The sequence below is a fragment of the Rhinolophus sinicus genome, linkage group LG04 (assembly GCF_036562045.2).
Source record: "Rhinolophus sinicus isolate RSC01 linkage group LG04, ASM3656204v1, whole genome shotgun sequence".
Taxonomy (NCBI): Eukaryota; Metazoa; Chordata; class Mammalia; order Chiroptera; family Rhinolophidae; genus Rhinolophus; species Rhinolophus sinicus.
Window position 1 is genome coordinate 158,173,110 of NC_133754.1, and position 22,516 is coordinate 158,195,625.

A 22,516-nucleotide genomic window follows, 5' to 3' on the forward strand; every position below is an offset into this window, starting at 1 on the left:
TGTACCACTCTGGTGGGGGATATTAATATTGGGGGAGGCTATGCATGTGTGGGGACAGATTGTTTAGGGGGAATCTCTGTACTTTGCCCTCAAATTTGTCGTGAACTTAAAATTGTTCTAAAATAAGTCTATTTAAAAACTAAATATAAAAACATATATATAAATTTATACTTCATATTTTTCTTTCCTGTGGTTGCAATTTTTACTTTTTTCTCCTGGATCAAGTTATCATTACAATTTAATTTATACAGCATGAAAATTACATAACAAACTGTAAAATGTATTAGAAAGACTTTAATTATGATGCTGGGTTATTGTTTATGATACCTTGAATTATCTAATGGACAATTTGGTCTAGGGGTGGTGGTAGTGGTGGTAGTTTACTCCTCGTGGCTGGCAAAACATTTTAGTAAGATTTAGAGGAAGGACAAAAATGAGAACAGTGACTACTAGTGACCTCTGCAGATCAATTTTAGAAACAACGTAAAAAAGTTGAATTATGTGGAAACTTTGTCCACGCTACTTGGAGAATCTCAACATGCCCTCCTGGAGAGGTGTACCCCAGTTTGAGGGCCAAGGCCTTAAGTCACCCAGCACAGCCCAAGGGCCACTCGGCCACCCCACACCCTGGCCAGCCCTTCCCGCTTCCGGTCCGATGACGGCCGCGCGCCCCCGCCTCACAGAGACCCGGTGCGCGCGCCCCCGTCGCGCCCCGCCTCTTCCGGCCCGGGAGGTTTGATTCCCTTGGCGGGCGGAAGCAGCCCGAACTGCACGCTCGGAAAGTCTGCCAGGTGTTCTCCGTCCTCACCGCTTCACCTCGGACCAGGTGGGCTCCTCGGTCCGTCTGCCCCGCCGCGCCCTGCCCGGCCCTCCGCCCCTCAGGTCAGTGTCTCCCGCGTTAGGTGGGGTCCGGGCAGGGCGCGGCGCGAGGGAGCGGCGGGGCGAGCCCAGTTTGCTGCCGGCTCCCTGGAAGCTGAGAATTTCACTGGAGCCCCACCTGACGGGCCCAGTTCCCTGGATGAGCTATTTAGCCTTTCCGACCCCCTGGTTTTCTCCTCTGTAAGTGGGGATAATGATCGTACTTAACAGGGTTCTCGGTAAGGTAGGTGTGCAGGCGAAGCGTATGCCCCCAAGGGGGCTATGACAGAACTGAACTGCCATTCCCGGTTTCCATGACCTTGTCTCCGCGAAAGTTGAAAGAAGGGTTTCGAGTTATTAATATTTCTGTTCACTTTACTGGGGCCATCCCGTGAAAAAGGATATGTGTTATCATCCCCTCGTCAGAGTCCAACTCCTTCCTCGCCGGTCATTTTCCTAAAGTAGTGACTTAGGACGCTCATGCCAAAAGGGGAATATGCACCGAATGCTGTAGCGGTAAAAGGAGCAGCTCCCACCCAGAAACCTGTGGGAAAAGGGGGCACTCCCCAAGGAGGGCACCCCAAGAGAGCGGTCAGGCCCCTAGCGCCGAGGACGAGTAATTGTTCTTGAGCTTCACCTTTGGTATTTCTCTTCGGTAATGGAATGGGGGAAGGCGGAAGGCGGAAGGCGGAGAGTACCAGCGGTGCCAGGAGTTTTGCTTAGAGGCCAGTGTTCCAAACTTTTTTGTTTGTATTTTGTTTGTTTTCTATGTTGTGTGGGAGAAATCAGAAACACTCTTACTGCATCTTCATGGGCTTGTTTCACCAGTGGATCTGCCCTTCCTGTGCATCTACTGTGGACCAATGAGATGGGCAAATCAGTTCCTTGATGCCTTTAGGATTGAATACCTCCCGCTGGTGCTCCCAGAAGCCTTTGCAAGGGAGCAGGCCAGGATGTTAGTAAATGTATTACAAGGCCACGTTACAAGCCATTCTGTATTCTACTCATTTGAAATTCCCTCCGCATCAATGTCTTACCTAGCTCACTAGATAAGGTAAATGTATTACACAGCAGGTAATAACATAGCCTAAATAATGTTGTGTTAGTAAGAAAATGTCCCGTTTTTTGCTATCCTCTAAAAGTTAATGATAAATCGCCTCCCATTATCTGGGCAATTCCTTGTTTCCTCAGAGAAGTTCAAGACCTCAATCAGATATGCCCCCGATTCTGTTTAATCACACTCAGAAGGATATGTCAGTGTCTGACTGGAGTCTAGTTTTTTTCTTCATTATCTACAGTTGAGGTGCTACCTTCCATGTTGACTTTTCTTTTTCCTTTTTTCTTTTTTTTTTGGCATTTTAAGCTGTTGGAGTTTATTTTGGGAGTTTTGCAAGACAGCAATCTCTATTTCTTTTTTTTTTTATTAAAGTTTATTGGGGTGACAGTTGTTAGTAAAGTTACATAGATTTCAGGTGTACAATTCTGTATTACATCATCTATAAATCCCATTGTGTGTTCACCACCCAGAGTCAGTTCTCCTTCCATCACCATATATTTGACCATGTTGACTTTTGATCGTATACCTCCTTTAGCCGTTACAAAGTTGGGTTACTCCAATCACAAGCCTTTCCTGTGTTCTGCATTCCCAAACGCTAGAGGATAAACTGGGTACTTAATATTTTGAATCAGCTCCACTGCCACAAAATTTAAAAACCAAGTAAAATCTCTTATAGCAGTTTGCAATATAAACACTGGTTTTCTTATTCAGTAACAAAAATGATGTTCCCTGGGTTTGATAGATGTAATTTAGGCACACATTGGTATTACCTAAAGACATAGTGTAGTTTGTTTTTACAAGGGGGTAAGGAAAATGGAAGGAAGAAAAAGAGAAGATGCATGGTTCAGTCTTACATTGGTGCAAGTGGATCTTTGCTACTCGACCAGAGGCCATGACCTGGTCTCCAAAAGTCATTTGGGAGAAATTTGTCAAGAATTTAGTTACAATACTCTTATATCCCTCATCTGGGGAAGTGAATTCCAACATCATAAGAAATTGCTTTCTTTCTCTGAGTGTGGCAAGTTGAAATAGCCCAGCCCTCATATGGAATTTATGTGTTTCCTAAGGCCTGCTTCTTTCCCTTTGTCTCTTGTCGTCTGGTTTTTAAACTTTGAAATGTCTCTTTGTGTTTCCTCTTTAGCCCCTGTGTTCGGAATGCCCCAATACTGCGTTAGTTTGTTTGGGCTTTGCTCTTGAATGAACTTTGATAGCCCACTTTTATAGCAGGCAACTTCAGAAACAAAGTTATTGCCTGACATTCCCTCATTTCCAATCTTCTGCTCTTTTTCTTCTCTCTCATCAGGATTCCAAAGATTTCTTAGCCTTATGTTGTCATTGCCTGTTTTGAAATTTCTTAGTCCTGTGATTCCTGTTTTTTGGGTGTGGTTCTACGTCATTCCCACATATGCTACACTGACAAATGCCCTTTCAAAGATTTTGGAATTAGTACCGCTGTTAAGGATATTTCTAATCCTGTGCCTTAGGTTTTCAGTGAGAATAGATTTGTCCTCTGTGGTGTCTCCTTGCCTGAAGTAACTTCTGCCACTCCAATGGAGGCAGAAATGTTTCATTTTATATCACCAACTTTCCATCAGCTCTGGGACCTGACTGCTGCTTCTGTTTGCCTACCCCATTCATGAAGGTTTAGCTACATTAAAAGTTCAACCTGCTTATTAAATGGGTTGATTGCCATCTCTTTGTAGGAAGTGGCTAATATTGTTTATTGGATCAGAATGTCTTTTGCCCATGATTTTTATCTTTCTTGCTACTTCAGCTTTGATGTTGGGACTAAAACCAGTTTTTTTAAGCTGATGTTTTTCTTGAGTTTTGATATTTTTTCCTCCTGAAGCTTCTGCTCTAGGGTTCTGTCCGCTGACCACAGCTTTGAAGGCTTTTTACTTGCTGATAATAATTTACCTTTTATCTCCAAGTAAGATGATTCATGAAATCAGAGTGCGTCATGCATTTTAAAAAGGATGTTAAAAAATATATCCTTTGTGGCTGTTGGGCTTTTGATAATTTCATTCCATTTTTTTCTCCACCTCAATTTAAGATGACTCATCCTCACTGTAGTAAGGACCTCCCCTATTACTCTGTCTTTTCCTTTATAAACTCACCATACCCCTGAGGTTGAACGCACACTCTAGGTTTTCCAAAGTCGTGGCCATTATTAAGGTTTAGTAACATGCTGGTCACTCAGCTCTGGATGAGACAGGATGAAGAATAGAGAACTTGAAGGTCGTGAACGTGGTGCCAGCCACCCATCAATCCCAGCGCCCTCAGGGAGCTCGCTAGAGCTCTGCCTGTTGGTGAAGGGAGACTATCTCGTGTTAGAAATGAACACTAGCTCCAGGTTTCCACTTCTGAGAGGCCGTGATCATGATGTATGAGCTCTGCCCTGTCCAGGAGGAACTTTGCTTTCAAGTCTCAGCTGTGCATGTACTCACTTAACCTTTCGAAGTGTTGGAAAGAATGGGGTCCGGCATCCTGAACCCTGTGCAGCCATAGCTAGTCCACTGCTAGGTCACTGGAGGAGATTTGTACACAGGGAGAGTCCAGGCAAAGCAGCGTTTCATCACTAGCTGGGTCTTGGCCTCACACTCCTTTGTGAACTCTAGAGCCCTCATGTGCTGTGCTGGACTATACGGGAGATTCCTTGTTCCTGACTCAGTCACCTCCATTGCCCTGGCCCCTCTCATTCCTGCTTGGCTATCTAATGGGTGTGGGGGTATCTCTTCCCAAGGCTGAAATCCTAAGTTTTATCCACATTTGCCTCTGGGAAGAAGAGCCCCTTAGAGAAACCATTTCTGTATAGGTTCACCTTTCACCTCATGTCTGTCCACCTGTGAAGAAAGCTCCACTTTGTAGCACCTAAACTCAAGTCTTAGGACTTGACCTATATATGTGGGTACTTTAAAATTATTTAGAAATCTACTTCACAGAAACTTTCTTTTACTAGTTTTACTTGTTTCTTCTTTATTGGCTTCCATGAAACTGTATTCCTCTAATTTTTACTTTTCTGACTGTTCTCTCTACCTCTTCTTCTTGCCACTTCTAGCTATAGGTCTGGTGTGGGTAAGACCTTAGCTGTCTATATTTTTAAAGATTTGCCTTTTTTAAGTCTTTACAGGAACTGTAATTGATTTTGTGTATGGTGTGAGATGGAGGAGATACAATGTTCTTTTCCCCCCCATATGGTTAACCAATTGCCCCAGCTCTAATCTACATTTCCATTTGCTGGTACCTCTAAAAGCAGTTTCAGTTCACTACATGTAATTTTTCTCTTCCTCTGGGATCTTTGCACTTAAATTCCCTCTTTCGGGAATGTTCTTCCTTTCTTTTTGGGCTACCAACTCCTGTTAAAGCCTACCAATCAAAGACCATTAAGAACACATCTGTAGTAAAGAACATCAGATGTTTTTAGCTTGCTGGTGCAGGAGAATCCATACTTCCTAGGACCTTGGGGTGTCTCAGTAAGAGTGAGTTAAAAGGGGCTTATAGGATTTGGGCTTATGCTGAGTGATTTTAAGAAGGGGTTTAGGAAGCAGGGACCAGTTTTGGAATGGCTTATATCAAAGAGCAGGGCATTTCAGCAATTGGGTATCTTAGAATAACATGGTCCTGAGGATGTCATTGGTGAGAAAGCAGCAGTAAGTCAAATAAAGGATCATTATCATTTTAACAGCTTTATATAGAAACATTGTTTACATGGTCATGTCCAGGTCCTGTTGAAAACATTACTCAAGTTTTGGTAGGAATGTCCCAGTCTGATTACCAGCCAGGCTGATATTCTTTTTCTTTCTTCTCATCCTTTGAATTAGATCTTGGCTTAAATATTACCTTCTCAATGACCCATTCTAACCACTGTTGCTTATTTCTTTCCCAGTATTTATTATAAATTGTAATTATTTAATTTGTTGTCTATTGATTTACCTTTTGTCTTCTCTACTTGAATGCAAGATCCATGAGGACAGGAACCACCTTTCTTTTCTTCTCCATTATAACCTTAGTGCCAAGCTCAGGTCTGGCACATCATAGGTGCTCAGTAAATACATCTGTATGAATAAATGAATGAATAAAAGAAAATTCAGGTTAACAGTCTGACTAGTTCTGCCAGTACACTGCTAATCTCTAGTTAAAGTCAACTAAGAGCATATCCACTGTAAATATAACAAAGTTGGTATGAAAGTGACCGTATGGATTAACGCACATGATAGGCCCTACTTATCCTGATGGTTTTTTTGTAATTCTACTTAATTTTAAAACTCTGGAAGACAGAATCAAATAAGATCTACCTAAGACTTTTACCACTAATTTTTATGTATTATTTGATATATTGAGTATATGTAACACAGGTAAGTTCTGAAGCATAATAATAAAATATGTATCCCTTTATGTGTCTTAAAATTGTGTATCATTGGAGTCTTAATTTGCATTTCCCTGATGACTTATGAAGTTGAGCATATTTTCATGTTTTTATTGGTCATTTGTGTTTCTTTGCGAAATGCCTTTGTATTTCATTTGCTTATTTTTCCGTTGGGTCTTTTTCTATACTGTTGTCTTGGAGTATATGTTATAAGTGTTGCAAATATTTTCTCACATTTATGTATATTCTTTGTTTTAAATGACGTCTTTGGATGTGCAGAGGTTCTTAATTTTAACGTTGTTTATGTATTCTTTTATAATTAGCACTTTCTATATCCATTTACAAGATCCTCTTCTATCCTGAAATCATGGTGATATTCCTTTAAAAGTTTTAAAGGTTTGTCCTTCATGTTTAAGTTTTTACATTATCTGGAATGATTCTTATGTATGGTGTGAGATAGGAATCCAGTATTATTTTATATGGATAATCAGTTTTTTCAGTATCATTTACATGCCTAAAACGTATTAATATTTGCAGTTACAGGAGTGGAGGTGATAATCTCATAATTCCTTTTTTGATCATGTACTATTTCTGTCTTACAGGCTTTTTATAATTTTAAGTGAACTTCTAGGAGAACCATGAAAGATTATGATGAACTTCTCAAATACTATGAATTATATGAAACTATCGGGACAGGTAATTGTTATTTTTTCTTGGGGGCAGAGGATAGAGCATCTATTGGAGTGTGCAGTGTATTTGGGCAGTCACAAGCTTTAGTCTAACCTATGTAGTTTTAAAGTTCTTCAACCTACTTAGTAAGAAAAAGTGGAGCAAGAGAGGAGAGTAGTAAGAGGCCTTGTAGTCATTTTATTTAGAATAAAACTCATTGGAGAGTTTTGAGCCAAGGAATGATCTGACCTTTGCTTTTAAGGGTCGTTCTTACGGCTTGATTGTGATTGGGTAGGGGGAGGGCAAAGCAGAGAGCTGTTAGGAGGTTATTGCAGTAGCTCAGGTGAGTGATGCGGGACATGCTGGTGACAGGATGAGGGTGATAGTAGTGAAGGTACTGTATATAGACATACGCACATACACTTATGTGTGTGTTTGTGTAGTTTAATTTATGGAGGTGTAATACATAGTCAAATATGCAAGGTGCACTAATCTTTATAGAGTTTTGTATAATGCATATATTCACATATGTTCCCTGCTCAGATCAAGAGACACACAACATTTCCAGTCAATACATTTCTTTTTTCCCCCCAAGAACCAATGAGGTTTGTTGATGGGTTGGATATTGAGTGTGAGACAAAAGAGAAGGGATACGTATGGCCCCTGGGTTTTTGGCCAGAGCACCCGAGAAAATGGAGTTGCTATTTACTGAGATGCGGAAGACCATGAAAAGAACTACCAGGACCTTCTTTTTAGAAATGTTGGGTTAGCGATTTCTTTTAGATACCTAAGTGTAGACATTTATCCAGCTTTTGATCCAATTTTGAAATCTAGTTGCTTATCTTCACAGTTTTAAAATTGAATGGAAGTTTCATATTTGACTTTTGTCTCAGCAACTTTACATTGTGTTCTAGCAATGCTAATTATACAGCAAATTTAATTGCAGTATTAATTATAAAGCAAACTATAAAGCAAATATAAAGAGTGAATTCTGTTTGATATAGACATTCGATGAGGAGAGGTTAGGGTCATGGCTAACACTTTGGAAGCAACAGGAAGATAGAACCACAAACTTCCAGGAGTATGGATTAAGCCTTTTAAATGCATGTGGAAAGTTATTTGTGCCTGAGTCTTCTGTCTTACAGGTGCTTTTTTATAATTTTGAATAAACTTCTAGGAGGACTGTGAAAGATTATGATGAACTTCTCATATACTATGAATGCTGTTTGTGCCTGAGTTTGCTCTGATGTTGGTATTTAGGTTAATCTTGTTTATCTCTTCATAATTTTCCTACACTTAGGTGGCTTTGCAAAGGTCAAACTTGCCTGTCATATCCTCACTGGAGAAATGGTAGCTATAAAAATCATGGATAAAAGTGCACTAGGGGTAAGTTTAAAATTATTTAAAAATATTTGAAGAGCAGGTTTGTGAATTAAAACCTGAATTTGCTCTAAAATTCTAGAGCCTACTCTTTTATTAGAATAATATTTGTCTAATTTTTTTAAAATTGCCAGTTATGTATAACTATGATTTTAAAAAGTAATCTGGGCGAAAGGGTTACTTTGTCCTTAATTTTAATGCAGGGCAATGGCACATATTTGAAGCCTGTTGGTTCCATTGTTTCATGGTCTTATACGTGTTTCTGGGAGTTAATACCTCCCTTGTTTATCTTCTCATGATCACCTTACTCAATAGTGATCTATTTTATAGTATAGAGAGATCTTACGTCCTAGTATTTTATTCATAGTGACCTTAGAAGTTATCTAATGAAATCCTTTTCCTGATCAGCCTCGTTTTCCGCTACTGAATGCTTTCAGGTTTGAGTTGCTCATTACCTCCTAAAGCAGTCCATTCAATCTGTGGTCTTGGCTATAATGTACATAAAATTTTTTGTTTTTATATTAAGGGAAGACTTATCTCTTCTGATGGTCTTTATGGGCCTTTTATATACCTTTTCCAGTGACTGTACTCATCGTGAGTGGTCTTCCCCCCCCCCCCAATTCTATCTATCTTCCCTATGGTTTGGATTCTATGCTTTTGTTCTGGTCTGAGAATTCACTAGTCTCTCAGTACCGTGTTTCCCCGAAAATTAGACCTAGCCGGACCATCAGCTCTAATGCGTCTTTTGGAGCAAAAATTAATGTAAGACCCGGTCTTATTTTACTATAACACAATATTTTACTATAATATAATATATAGCCAGCTCTTTAATTATAATATAATATAATATAATATAATATAATATAATATAATATAATATAATATAATATAGGGTTATGAGCACTGCGCTCTAACCACTGAGCAAATCGGCTGCCCAATGAGTTGTTGTTTTTTTTTGAATTAGATAGTTTTTTAAATTTTATTGGGGAATATTGAGGAACAGTGTATTTCTCCAGGGCCTATCAGCTCCAAGTTGTTGTCCTTCAGTCTAGCTATGGAGGGCGCAGCTTAGCTCCAAGTCCAGTTGCCATTTTCAATCTTTAGTTGCAGGGAGCGCAGCCCACCATCCTTTGTGGGAATTGAACCGGCAACCTTGTTTTTCAGAGCTCATGGTCTAACCAACTGAGCCACCCATCCGCCCCCCAATGAATTTTTAAATAGACACATTGGACTTGTTTTTGGTTTGTCTCATTGCTGGAATGAGACAGAGTTTAACATCAGTTGTTAACCTTATCTTTTGTTTTTAAGGATGTAAGTGGTGATTAACATATATAAATAAGTCAATGTAAGGAATTTTGTTATAGCAATGTCACTCAGTTCTTTGAACTCCTTCCAAAATATGTCAAAAATCACAGTGACCTATATTAGAAATTATTTTTAATAATCTATTTACTGATAATTTAGGCTCTCCTTCAATATTTTTTATCAGTTCTCAGTATTATATTTATTAAGCTAATAAAAAGGCACTAAAAACCATTTTCTTGAGAATTTAAACACTGATTACAAATCTGATTAATTTCCTTAAGCAGTTTAAACTTTAGTTACAACTTTACTATGACTTATTTACTTGAACACTACAAATGCTTAAATAGCAAACAAAATGTGTACTGTTACTACAAAATGTATTACCACATTGGTATGCAAAATGTATTCTAAAGCATCAGTATGGTGACATACATTCATTAATTCATTATTTTTAAACTCGTTTTTATATTTTCTGTTGTTGTTATGCTTATTTTAGTTACTTCTTGGGCTTTAATAATATTTTGATTACTTCCAGGGTTTTAGTCATCAGACTCCCACTCACGCCAAAAAAGGAAGAAAAAAAAATGATCATATTAGAATAGTCAAAGTTACAATTGACTCTTTTTTTTTTTTTTTTTAAGATTTTATTGGAGAATGGGATCAGGACTTTATTGGGGAACAGTGTGTACTTCCAGGACATTTTTCCAAGTCAAGTTGTTGTCCTTTCAATCTTAGTTGTGGAGGGCGTAGCTCAGCTCCAGGTCCAGTTGCCAGTTGCTAATTGCTAGTTGCAGGGGGCGCAGCCCACCAACCCTTGCGGGAGTCGAACCGCCAACCTTGTGGTTGAGAGGACGTGCTCCAACCAACTGAGCCATCCGGGAGGCAGCTCAGCTCAAGGTGCAGTGTTCAATCCCAGCTGCAGGGGGCGGAGCCCACCACCCCTTGCGAGACTCGAGGAGTTGAACTGGCAACCTTGTGGTTGAGAACCCACTGGCCCATGTGGGAATCGAACGGGCAGCCTTTGGAGTTAGGAGCACGGAGCTCCAACTGGCTGAGCCACCGGGCCGGCCCCTACAATTGATTCTTGAAGACCTGACATCTGGGTGCATAGTACTATATAATTGGATCTTAAACCACAGATCATTAGATTGAGTCCCTTTTTACAATAAAGTTTTACATGTTACTTCATGGATATCTAGATTTGTCTTTAACGTGGACTTTAAAATGCTTTCAGCTTGGCTTCTATTCCTCTTCCCCAACCAACTTATTTGGAAAATTTCAAGCCCCTAGAAAAGTTGGAAGATTGAGACAGTGAATACCTACATGTTTCACCTACATTCACCTATTTTTAGCTCAGCATGCTTCCTAAGGGACATTAGTAAGACTAAAAGTGGTAGCTTAGGCATGCACACTGAGTAGTGTTTCTGTCATTCCTTGTTTGGAAAGCTAACCTCCTAAGGGAGTCTGAGATTGTTTTAATTTTTCTGGACGTTGTGCTATTGACCCACATGGAACATGTTTTTCATAAAACCCTCAAGACTTGTTTTTTAAATGTAAATACAAATTTTATTTGTTATATTTTTCTGTATTGTTGAACAGTTTGTTTTGAGGCTGTTGCTCAATATTAAGGCGGTTGATATTGATGCTTGGAACACTTCCCAAATAGGTTTATTGTACATTTAATACAATGTTTTGTCACAGAGTGATTTGCCCCGGATCAAAACGGAGATTGATGCCTTGAAGAACCTGAGACATCAGCATATATGTCAGCTCTACCACGTATTAGAGACAGCCAACAAAATATTCATAGTTCTTGAGGTTAGTAGTATGTTCCAGAGACCTCACGGTATTTGGTCATTGTTTCAGTCCATTCAGGCTGCTATAGCAAATATCACAGACGGGGTAGCTTATGAACAACAGGATTTATTTGTCACAGCTCTGGAGGCTGGGATATCCAAGATCAAGGCACCAACGTGGTTGGGTGAGGGCCCTCTTTCTTCCTGGTTCATAACTGGCTTCTTCTCGCTGTGTCCTTACATGGTAGAAGGGGCAAGGGGGCCTCTCTGGAGCCTCTTTTATAAGAGCACAAATTCCATTCACGAGACCTTTGCCCTCCTGCCCTAATCACTTCGCAAAGGCCCCATCTTCTAATACCATCATCTTTGGGGGTTAGGATTTCAACATAGGAATTTTGGAGCTGGACACAAACATTCAGACCATTTCCATTCACTTTATCAATAGTTAAAAGTATGATTCACCTGAAAGATTAGAATAAATATTAAGTGGCTTACCTATTTGAGTTCTTCTGTCTAACAATTTAGATCAAGGAGACGACATGTAATAAACTGGAGATTGTAGATATACCCTTTGTAATAGACTGCTTATGAGGAAGTGTGGTTTAGTGGACAGGATGTATTAGAATTTGTTCCTGGGGGAAAGATTCATTTCAGTTTATGTAGTGTATTAATCTTGGGCTGCTGTAACAAATTACCACAAACTTGGTGTTTTAAAACAACAAATTTATTGACTCACAGTAATGGAAGCTAGAAGTCTGAAATCAGGGTATGGGCAAGGTTGGTTCCTTTTGGAGAATCTATTCTATGCCGCTTTCCTAATTTCTGGTGGTTGTTGGCAATCCTTGGTGTTCCTTGGCTCATAGATGTACCACTCCAGTCTCTGCCTGTGTCTTCAAATGGTCATCTCTTATCTTCCTGTCTTTAAATGGTGTTTTCTTATTTCAAATCTATTTGAAATTGTCCAAATTTCCCTTTCCATATGAGGATACAAGTCATTGGATTAGGGTCCACCCATATCCAATATGACCTCATTTTGACTTGATTACATCTACAAAGACCTGTTTGCAAATAAGATCAGGCTCACTGCTACTAGGTGTTAGGATTTGAACTTATCTTTTTGGAGGACACAGGTCAACCAACCCACAGTCTATAGGCAGCTTTTAATGCATGTGTTATGCAAACCAAGCTCTTTTATGTTTTGACCTGCCCTTTTTGACTTGGAACATAAAGTCTTTAAAACTTGCACCATTGATCTCTTGTTTCATTTTCCTTAGTCTCAACCAAATAATTTGTAACTGCACATCATTTTCACACATTAGCTTTGTTTTAAAAGCACTTTTCAAAATTCATAAAGCTGAAAGTTTTCAACCTAGAACCATTTTATTACAGTGTAAGTCCACCCACATGGTCAACAGTGGTGATTTTAAAGCCTTTTTAAAAAGCTTATCCCTTTGTACAAATTAAATAAATAAATAAAACCAAAAAACCTCCACGAACCTAGGACAAAATTTAAAAGCTACAAGAGACTGCCTGTTTCAGCAGCGTATATACTAAAATTGGAACGATACAGAGATTAGCATGGCCCCTGTGCAAGGATGACACAAATTTGTGAAATGTTCCAAACAAATAAATAAATGGGACTAGAGAGTATCTATTAAAAAGTAAAATTCTCTCCCCTGTGTTCCAGTCATCCAGTTCCCTTTCCCCTGATTTAATCACTTTTCTTGTTTCCTGTAGCTTTTCCATGTACTTATAAATACATACAAGTACATATATTTTATATACTCATATATACCTTGTTTGCCTGAAAATAAGACTTAGCTGGACCATCAGCTCTACTGTGTCTTTTGGAGCAAAAATTAGTATAAGACCTGGTATTATATTATACCTGGTCTTATTTTAATATAAGACCCGGTCTAATATAATATAAGACTGGGTCTTATATAATATAAGGTCTAATATAATATAAGACCTGATCTTACATTATATAATGTTATATAAGGCCAGGTCTTATATTAAAATAAGACCTGGTCTAATATTAATTTTTGCTTCAAAAGACGCATTAGAGCTGATGGCCTGGCTAGGTCTTATTTTTGGGGAAACATGGTATGTTTGTGTGTGTGTGTGTGTGTGTGTGTGTGTGTGTGTGTGTGTGTATGTATATATATGTGTATATTTTTATATTTATATATAAAAATATGTGTTTGTAGCTTACTGGTTTTGGTCACACATATGGTCACATACTATAATATTATTCTATACCTTGTTTCCCCCCCCCCCCCCACTTAACATTTTAGCTTGGAGACAATCTATGTACATTCACAGAGATTTTGGATGTTTTTTTGTTTCACCTTATTTTGTCTTTATTTGAAAATATAAAGTAGGCTGTTTTCTTTATATAAATCTTATTGAATAGCATTTTATTTTTACATTTTAAAGAAAGCAGACTATTGCTTAGCAATTAAAAGTATTCAAACATATATTTTCTACATAATTTATTGTGAGATGATCATTGATAAATTAATATGTTGGATTTTTACTTTTAAATTCCTCTGACATGAGTTCTAAGTAGTAACAATACCTGTGTGACTCTTGCTATTGAAGTATTGTTCTGGAGGAGAGCTGTTTGACTACATAATTTCCCAGGATCGCCTGTCCGAGGAAGAGACCCGAGTTGTCTTCCGTCAGATCGTATCTGCGGTTGCTTATGTGCACAGCCAGGGCTATGCTCACAGGGACCTCAAACCGGTAAGTGCCATAGTTAGATGCTCACCTGAGAGTTCAACATCATTTACCTGTTACTAGGTGTTTTCTGTTTATAGTCTATCTTGGCTTTGCTTTTTTTACCCCATTCATAATGTATCTTTGTTTTTTCCTCCTTTCTTATGACTTCTGGTAGACTGTTTAGGGTGGACTTATTACTGGCATTTTATTTATCTGCCAATTGTGTATGACATTATAAATGTCTTTGTCATCAGCTGTGGAATATAAACCTCAGGATTTTATCTCTAGGAAATAAGAATTTTGAGTATTCTCTTCGAGTGTATTGTAATTGAGTATTTTCCATTCAATTCTTTTTTCCTAAGCTCTTCTTCCTTTAATTTTAATTCCACTCAGAAAGGAATAGTTCACTGAGTGGATGGACTCTACTTTTCAAGGACAGAATAAAAATGTTAATACTCATGTCTGCAGGCTCTGACTAATATGGATGATGGTGAACATGGTTTTTAAATGCTACTTGGTACCAGGATCAGAATACTAGAATTGGTCTGACAAGATATGGCAGTGTTAATATCTTTTTCCCTCTGTTTATACCCAACCCTTTTATTTGAGCTCACTCTTTTGGTTTAAACTTGCCTTCAGCACACATTGTTTGCTTATAGTTGAACCTCAGAGCACCAAAGAGAAAATGGTTTATGCTAATGTGTCTTGAGAGGAAGTGGGATAGTTACTAACATTCTTCCTCTTTCCCCTTCTGTACTCCTTGTCATTTCATTCTTTTTAAAATGATTTTTACTCTGTTGTCTGCAGACTTTTTAATATGAGAACCTTAAATCATTTTTAGAAATGGCTAGAGGTGAGATGTGTTATAAGGAAGTCAATATGCAGTTGTGAAAATATCTTTGTTTTTCCAGGAAAATTTGTTGTTTGATGAATATCATAAATTAAAGCTGATTGACTTTGGTCTCTGTGCAAAACCCAAGGTAAGTGCAGGGATAAAAATGTATTTATTTCCTTTGTAAATGTACCTCTTAGTCTTGCACTGACTTCCACTTAGTGTTTATTGAGCCTGGTTGCAATCATTGAGAAGAATGTTAAATTTCATCCCTATTACAGGTTATCTAGATGATTCTAATGTGTAGCCAAGATTGAGAACCACTGCTCTAGGTCCAGGGTTGGTCTTGCTGAAGACCCCATGAGGATGCTGTGAGAGAATGTGCAGTGCTGAGGTGACAGGAGACCATCAGAGCATGAGTACTGAATTGATTAGGCATTTGCAGTTTGAGTATGTTGCCACTAGATGATGTCTTTGTTCATTTAGATACGACTTTTTGAAATTTAGTGCAAATCCATTCTTTATTATCCAAATGGTTACATAACTAACAGTCAGTTACTTTTGAGAGTCCCCTTTCCTCAAGGGGAGAAAGTCCACATGTGCTTTTCAATTTATGCCGTTATGTATTTTCTTAATTTACACTCCATAGTTAAGTACTGACGCTCTCCAGCATACTTTCTCTTTGAGGTGACTTTGAACTTTCCACCTCTGCTGTCTGCAGCAGAGCTCCTGTGAGGCTGCCTGTTGGAGGCTTCCTCCTGAGCTCTCTAATGATGGTTCTCACAGTCTCTAAAATGAGCTGTCCACACTCATTAAGAATGTTGAAATTGCAGACCTGTCTCAGCCCTTTGTAAAAGTCCCATGATTATTTGCTACTCCAATCAGAATTAGCTAGGTGCAAAGGGAAGCAGATTTTGCCCCTTCTGCTGAATGGCTGATTCTTTCTGATTTTTCTCTCTTTCCCTTGGCTTTGCAGAGATTGTTAGTGGAGACTGTGTCTGGGAACCAAATGCTAGAAGGCGTTTTTTTGATCAGCAGGCATAGAAAGATAAAACATACTTTGAGCAGATAAAGAGGTTTAAGTCATGTTCTCCACAGGAGGCAGTGGAGAATGTTTGTGACAGACTCCATTAGCCTTTGTTTCTGGCTGCCATAGGTTTGACCCACACAGACACCATCAAAAAAAGCAGGGGTTGGCTAGGAGAACTTTGCCTCAGCTTTCTGCTGAGGAGCTCACCTCTGGACATGTTGCAGTTGTAAATGAAATCTCACAATTATACAAGTTCTTTGCCGGTTGTGGAACTCTGTGCTATAGGTGTTGGGCAGTAGTATCATTTTCACTACGTCTTGATATTTCCATGGGAAAGCAGAGATGGTTGAGCAGATTCCTCATTTGACCAGATCTGGAAGCTCAGGTCATGATTGGTGTTATAACTGAGTCTAGAAAACAGACTCTCAAGGCACTGTTCTATGTAGCATATTGTTTTCTTCCCTTTAGGGGGAAATAAATCTCTCTAAGATGTCATATTGGAGAAAGGGTCCCGCAAAGAAATAATCCTTTTTCCTTGAATACGTGGGGGTGCGAAGACATGCTTGGATGTGCGCTAAGCTGATTATTATGCAAACGAATGTCTAGGACGTGACTGAATTAAGGGGAAAAGAATTTTGTTCGTGCCAGGTTGTATGTAGTATTGGAAAGTTAGAGAAGAGAAAACCCCATGTGCTTGCGTGTAGGCAGAGAGTATTAGGGTTCCTGCAGAAGTCTCTTATTATTTGGAGTAATTCTTCGTCTAGCTTCTCTTTGCTGTGCTGAAAGAATGTTTAAGGCTTTAATTCTCTTAAGGGCTGTAATGAATAAGTGTTTCATTTTTATCTTATTGGCAGGGTAACAAGGATTACCATCTCCAGACATGCTGTGGGAGTCTTGCTTATGCAGCACCTGAATTAATACAAGGCAAATCATATCTGGGATCAGAGGTAATTATTCATTGGTTAATTCAATGTATAATCAATATACATTTATTGTTGACCTGTAGTGAGTCAGGCACGGTGCGTTGGGGATTTAGCGATGAGGTAAGAAATAATCTTGTTAATCAGAGAGTTCAGTCTATTCAGAGAGTGATATATGTAAAGTAATAAATGAAATGAACAACTTACAGTATGTGTAATAATGCATAGTACACTTACGCAGCAAGGATGTATTTCTGGGGTCCTTGTTGTGGTTGTTTTTGTGTTAAACAGCACCATAGTGTAGGCTGGTTAGTCCAGACAGGTAGAGCACAAGCCAGGGTTGCAGGCTTAGTTTTCAGAGATGCTGCTTAGCACAGTCCATCCATGATATGTGCCAGAATTTCCTACTTTTTTAAGGCTGAATAATATGCTATTGTATGTATAGGCCACATTTTGTTACTCATTCATCCATGGATGGACTTCCTTTGGACTGGGATTGCTTCCACTGTTTGGTTATTGTGCTGATAGGAACAAATATCTCTTTGAGAGCTTGCTTTCAATTTTTTTGGGCATATAACCAAGAGTGGAATGACTGGATCATATGGTAATTCTATTTTTAAATTGTTTGAGGAGCTGCATACTGTTTTCATGGTGGCGGCAGTATTTTCATTCCCACAACTGTGCACAAGGGTTCCACATGCTAGATACTTTTTATAATGTTTATTTAAGCCCCACAAAAATCCTTTGAAGTGAATCCTATTACTCCATTTTATCAATACAGAGGATGAAGAAATTAAGATTCAAAAAATGAAGTGCCTTCCCAGGGTCACACAGCTGGTAGCTGTGGTCCAGATTTGAACTGAGTGAGGCTCGACTGCATATCTGTACTCTTTCCAGTGTTCCATCTAGTCTCCCAGAAAGAGTGATAATCCTATGCCTAATGTTCACAAGATTCCTAGAGGGCTGTGATGAGGCCCTGTTGGTTTGCATGCATCTGAGATTTTCCTATAGGATCTTTAAGTTGTTGTCTCATCCATTTTAGTTTGACTTTCCATCCTTTTTTGTAAAAAGAAAGATGCTACCCTTCTTGCCTTGTAACATTTTCCAAAGGCTCAAATGTGGGTGGGAGCTGTGACTTCTTAGCCAACGATGGTGTCATTATTGACTAAGGCCCAAAGCGGCTTGAATAAGTAGTTAGTACTTAGGACTCATGGGACACATGGCTGTCTTATATAAAGGTTAAGCTTCTTTCTGGAATTTTGAGATTTGTAGCGCTGTTTGTGCTGGCAGGCTAATTTCTAGCCTCTGTATTTGAAAAGTCAATCGTTGAACTTTATCAAGGTTTGTCTCCAAAGAGAGGACTTTACAGTGCAGCTTATCACATTTGCAGATTCTCAGTAGTAAATTTTAAGACTTGTTTTGACATTCTCATGTGTGTTTACATAACCCTCATATGTAACAAACCCTCAGAAGCACTGTAGAATTGTCTTTCAGAATTAGAGACTTGGCTTTGTCTCCTTCCTCATTGTGCCCAATCCAGCCCAACTAACTGGAAATTATTTTCTATAAAGTGTCAGAGTCCAGTGTTAGAGATCAGTGCACTGAACTGGACATCAGGTGACCTAACTGGGTGGCCTGGGTGACTTTGGACAAGCCTTCCTTTCTGGACTTTAGGTCCCCTGGCTATAGAATGAGTAGGTTTAATTGGATGATTTCAGAGCCCTTCCAGCTCTGTGAAGATTCTATGATTCTATTATGTGTACTGCCATTCTCAAATATGTTCTAAATTTTCTTTGGAATTACTGTTTTGTTTTTCTCCCTCTCAGGCAGATGTTTGGAGCATGGGCATACTCCTATATGTGCTTATGTGTGGCTTCCTACCATTTGATGATGATAATGTCATGGCTTTGTACAAGAAGATTACGGTAAGTACTACAAGGCATATAATTTCAATGTGAAAGTTTTCTATACTGCATACTGTATGCTTCTATTTATAGAAGTACAAAAACAGGCAAAAGTAATGTATGCTGTTAGAAGTGAAGGTAGTGGTTCCTTTTTGGAGGTGGATGGTAACTGGAAGAGGTATGGGGGGGCTTCTGTTTCTCCAGCTGGGTGCTAGTTACAGTTGTGTATTCAGGTTTTGAAAACTTACCAAGGTGCGTACCCTTATGATATGTTTATTTTTCTATATGTATATTATACTTCTTCAGTAAATGGCTTAAAGCAAAAACAAATGGGAAAGTAAACATGTAAGATGATTTTTCTGGTAAGAGTTTTTGTTTGTATCCTGAAATGGTTAAGTTGCTGTGTTTAATCACATTTTCCTTTTGAGTTATGGTAAAATAAGAGAAACTATTTCTTTTCGAAGGTAAAATTTGGCTTATCACAGTTAAGAATACTATACGCTTTGTCAAAGTCATACATATCAGACATAGAAAGTAGATTTGTGGTTACAGGCGTATGGGGTAGAGTGGCAATGGGGGGTGACTGCTAATGAGCACAGGTTTTTCTGGGGTGATGAAAACATTCAGGAATTAAATAGTGGTGATGATTGTACAACTTTGCGGATACCCTGAATTGTACACTTTAAAAGGGTGAATTTTATGTTATGTGAATTATACTGTTTAATTAAAAAAAAAACCCAAATCACGTATAGCAAGGAAAATACTAAAATTCTTTTTGAAGAGTTACTATTCAAAGCAAGCTAACAAAAGAAGATACGTAAAGAGGAAGAAAGAGCACCGTGTGGTGTCCGTGGCAAAGCAGGGTCAGACCAGCAGAGTGCGGCTTGAATTCCATTTTGTCTAACAAGTATTTCCTGAAGGTCTTCTTTGTATGAGATACCGAAGGGCATGAACAAAGATCTATGAAACTTGATCATAGGCCACCAGGGCCTGATGTCTTGTTGGAGACAGATCCAAGCCTATCTCAAAAGGGCAAAGGGTCAGGGATGCCATATTCTAATGGGTATAAAGGAGGTTAATACAGCAGCGGGGCTGGGCTTGGGAGAACATCTTAGAGTAAGTGCGGTTGGAGCAGGGCTTTAAACGAAGGGTAGAAGGACTTCAGAAAGGAGTGCGGGAGAGAACATACCTAGTAGAGTAGATGGAATGAGCGGAGGTGTAAGATGGGAGAAGCATGGGGAGAAATTGTCAGAAGTTTTATGTGGATGGACCACTGGGTCTCTAACACCCTTTAGGTAGAGAGACTAACAAAATCAACACTCTCATTTCCGGGAAGTAGCACAGAGTTGAAAGTAGTAGTCCCAGGTGGCCCGTTGTCTACCCAATAGAAGTCAAAAGGCACTGAGTTCAGTCTTCAATTTTTGAAATTTATTTGATCCAATAGTTTTTCCTAAATCCCACCCTGGGAAGTGCAGTAAGAAATTTTGCCTCGAGCACTGTTTGTGACCTGTTAGTCTGGCTGTGGCTAACAGGTTCCATTCCAGTGCCACAGCAGTTCCAGGGACATGTACGAGTATGACTGACTGACTGGTGGCTCTCAGTTTCAGATCTTGGAGACAAAGTGCCTAGGGGCCTGTGGGTTAGGGCTCTTGGTAGGGACATAGCATTCCTCCCTTCCCATCGCAGAGAACCTGCCCCAGGTAGCAGAGGAGGGCCAGTGTGAATGGCACTCCTAGTCCTGCAGGTGACGCTTGTTGGAGGCTGGAGCACGGGGACACACCTGTATGTGTCCCTTCCTTGTTTCCTGTCTGTTCCACTCTGGGAGGTGACATTCAGCTATCCCTCTGCAGGTGGGGGTGCAGGCATGAGCTGCTGTTATGCCTTCTCACAGGCTGAGGGGCCACTGGAGTAGCGGAGGGGAACCCCTGTTTATCCCAATGCCTTCCTCTTGTCGCCTTCTTCGCAGTAAGCTCTCCTCACCTGTGCGGAGGCTTTACCATAGCGCCCCCTGGAGGCCTCCTGTGGTATTGGGATCTCGTCGGCTGTGATTTGTGTGAATTCTCTTTCCCCAGTGTGTGAGCTTTTAAGACTGTGAGTTTTTTCCTCACACTGCTTTTTTGAGGTCAAAAAAGACTCGCTATTTGGGAAGCACTGATTCAGGCAGAAACCCAATAGTGTTCTGGTTGGGAGACACAGGCAAGGGATATTTATCAGGAAAGGAAGGTGGACAATTACATCAATAGAAGGAAGGCATTTCTATTAGTGAAAATAAACTAAGATAGTGACGCTAATTCATTGTTTTTAGTGTTCAGTCTGGTAGTCATAGTATCTGCTTTCTGTTATCCTTGCACATAGTTCTTTGGGATTCGGTGTTGCCTTAGGCCCATTCCAAGGCTTATTTTGCCTTGTTTTAACATTCCAAAGGCTTGAGGCATAAGACGTGCAAGACAGTTCCTCTGGGTTGGCAGCTCTGACTCCATTTTAAGGTGGCTCCATTTATATTATTTTTTTTTGCAGGATGTATGTTTAGACGAATCTAGTCATTTGAAGGTATCACTAACAAAATTGGCTGATGAATGGGATGAGGGGAGTAACCTGAGCAGTTAGAAATATGGGGCTGCTGTCAGCTGAGATGGAGAAGACTCCGGGTAGAGCAGGGATGATCAAGAATTCACTTTTGGACATAAAGAATGTGTCCATTTTGTCTAATTTTTCAAATTTATTGGCATGAGATTGTTTATTTACCCAGTGACAAAGTGCATATCAGATTTTTTACCTATTTTTGCAGGTTAGTCTATACATATACAAGGAATCATAAATGTTATCTCTTTATGACACCTACGCCCCCCAGTTTATTCACACAGATGGTAGCATACCACAGACACTGTTCTGCATCTTTGCATCCTTTAACTGTTGAAAAGGTTTTCATCCTTTAACAGTATGCCTTGGAGATCATACCATTTCATACCCAGCTCAGAGCCTCTTCAATCTTTTTAATAACTACGTAGGACTGTAGTGTATATACATGCACCTTAATTTGTTTATCTGGTCAGTCCTAGGTTAATAGACATTTAAGTAATTTCCAGGTTGGCATTTTGTACATTGTGAATATATCTGGAAGAAAATTCCTAGAGGAGAGTTACTGGGTCAAAGGGTATATGAATTAGTAATTCTGGTATTGCCAAATTGCTTCCCAGTGAAGTTCTATCAGTTTATACAATAGAAATAGCACGAAAATTCCTGTTTCTCTATACTCCCTTCAATAGTGTATCACCCTTTTTGATCTTTATCTTTAAAATTTTGTTTTTGCCATGCAGGAGGTTTTTATTTTTATTTAGTTAAATTTATCAGTCTTTTATTGTCATACTGGGAAAGGCTTTCCTACTTGGATTTTTTTTTTTTAACTCCTATGTTTTCTTCTTGTATTTTTATGGTTTCACCTTTTTTTGTATTTAAATATTAGATTCACGTGGAATTTGCTTTATTGTGGTTTCTTGACGAAATGTCACTAAAAAAGTTGTAGAGATTTGTTTTCATGTTCTTGATTCTGGTTTTAAAAAATCTGGTAATTGTGATGGCAACATAGCTGTATATACTTGAATTTGAGGTTCATTGTTAACAATAATGTGAATAAGTCTATAATACAAATGGTCATTTCAAGTTTTGAGACAACCT

General features: G+C 39.2%; 1 protein-coding gene, 1 non-coding gene and 1 pseudogene across 2 annotated transcripts in view; all 3 read left to right on the top strand.

Moving 5' to 3' along the window:
• The first annotated feature begins 746 nt into the window (after positions 1 to 746).
• Positions 747 to 22,516, top strand: part of MELK (maternal embryonic leucine zipper kinase) — a 64,425-nt gene continuing 42,655 nt past the window's right edge. Inside the window, exons 1-8 of the mRNA XM_019729271.2 lie at positions 747 to 882; positions 6,884 to 6,977; positions 8,251 to 8,336; positions 11,337 to 11,453; positions 14,036 to 14,179; positions 15,067 to 15,135; positions 16,872 to 16,964; positions 18,764 to 18,862. Of these exons, the coding sequence (XP_019584830.2) occupies positions 6,920 to 6,977; positions 8,251 to 8,336; positions 11,337 to 11,453; positions 14,036 to 14,179; positions 15,067 to 15,135; positions 16,872 to 16,964; positions 18,764 to 18,862 (666 nt within the window). The 5' untranslated portion in view covers positions 747 to 882; positions 6,884 to 6,919. The remainder of the gene's footprint in view (positions 883 to 6,883; positions 6,978 to 8,250; positions 8,337 to 11,336; positions 11,454 to 14,035; positions 14,180 to 15,066; positions 15,136 to 16,871; positions 16,965 to 18,763; positions 18,863 to 22,516) is intronic.
• On the top strand, positions 12,960 to 13,059 carry LOC141571387 (U6 spliceosomal RNA; annotated as a pseudogene).
• LOC141571424 (small nucleolar RNA SNORA54) lies at positions 20,333 to 20,463 on the top strand. The gene has a single exon (XR_012496167.1). It is a non-coding gene; the product is annotated as a small nucleolar RNA SNORA54 (small nucleolar RNA).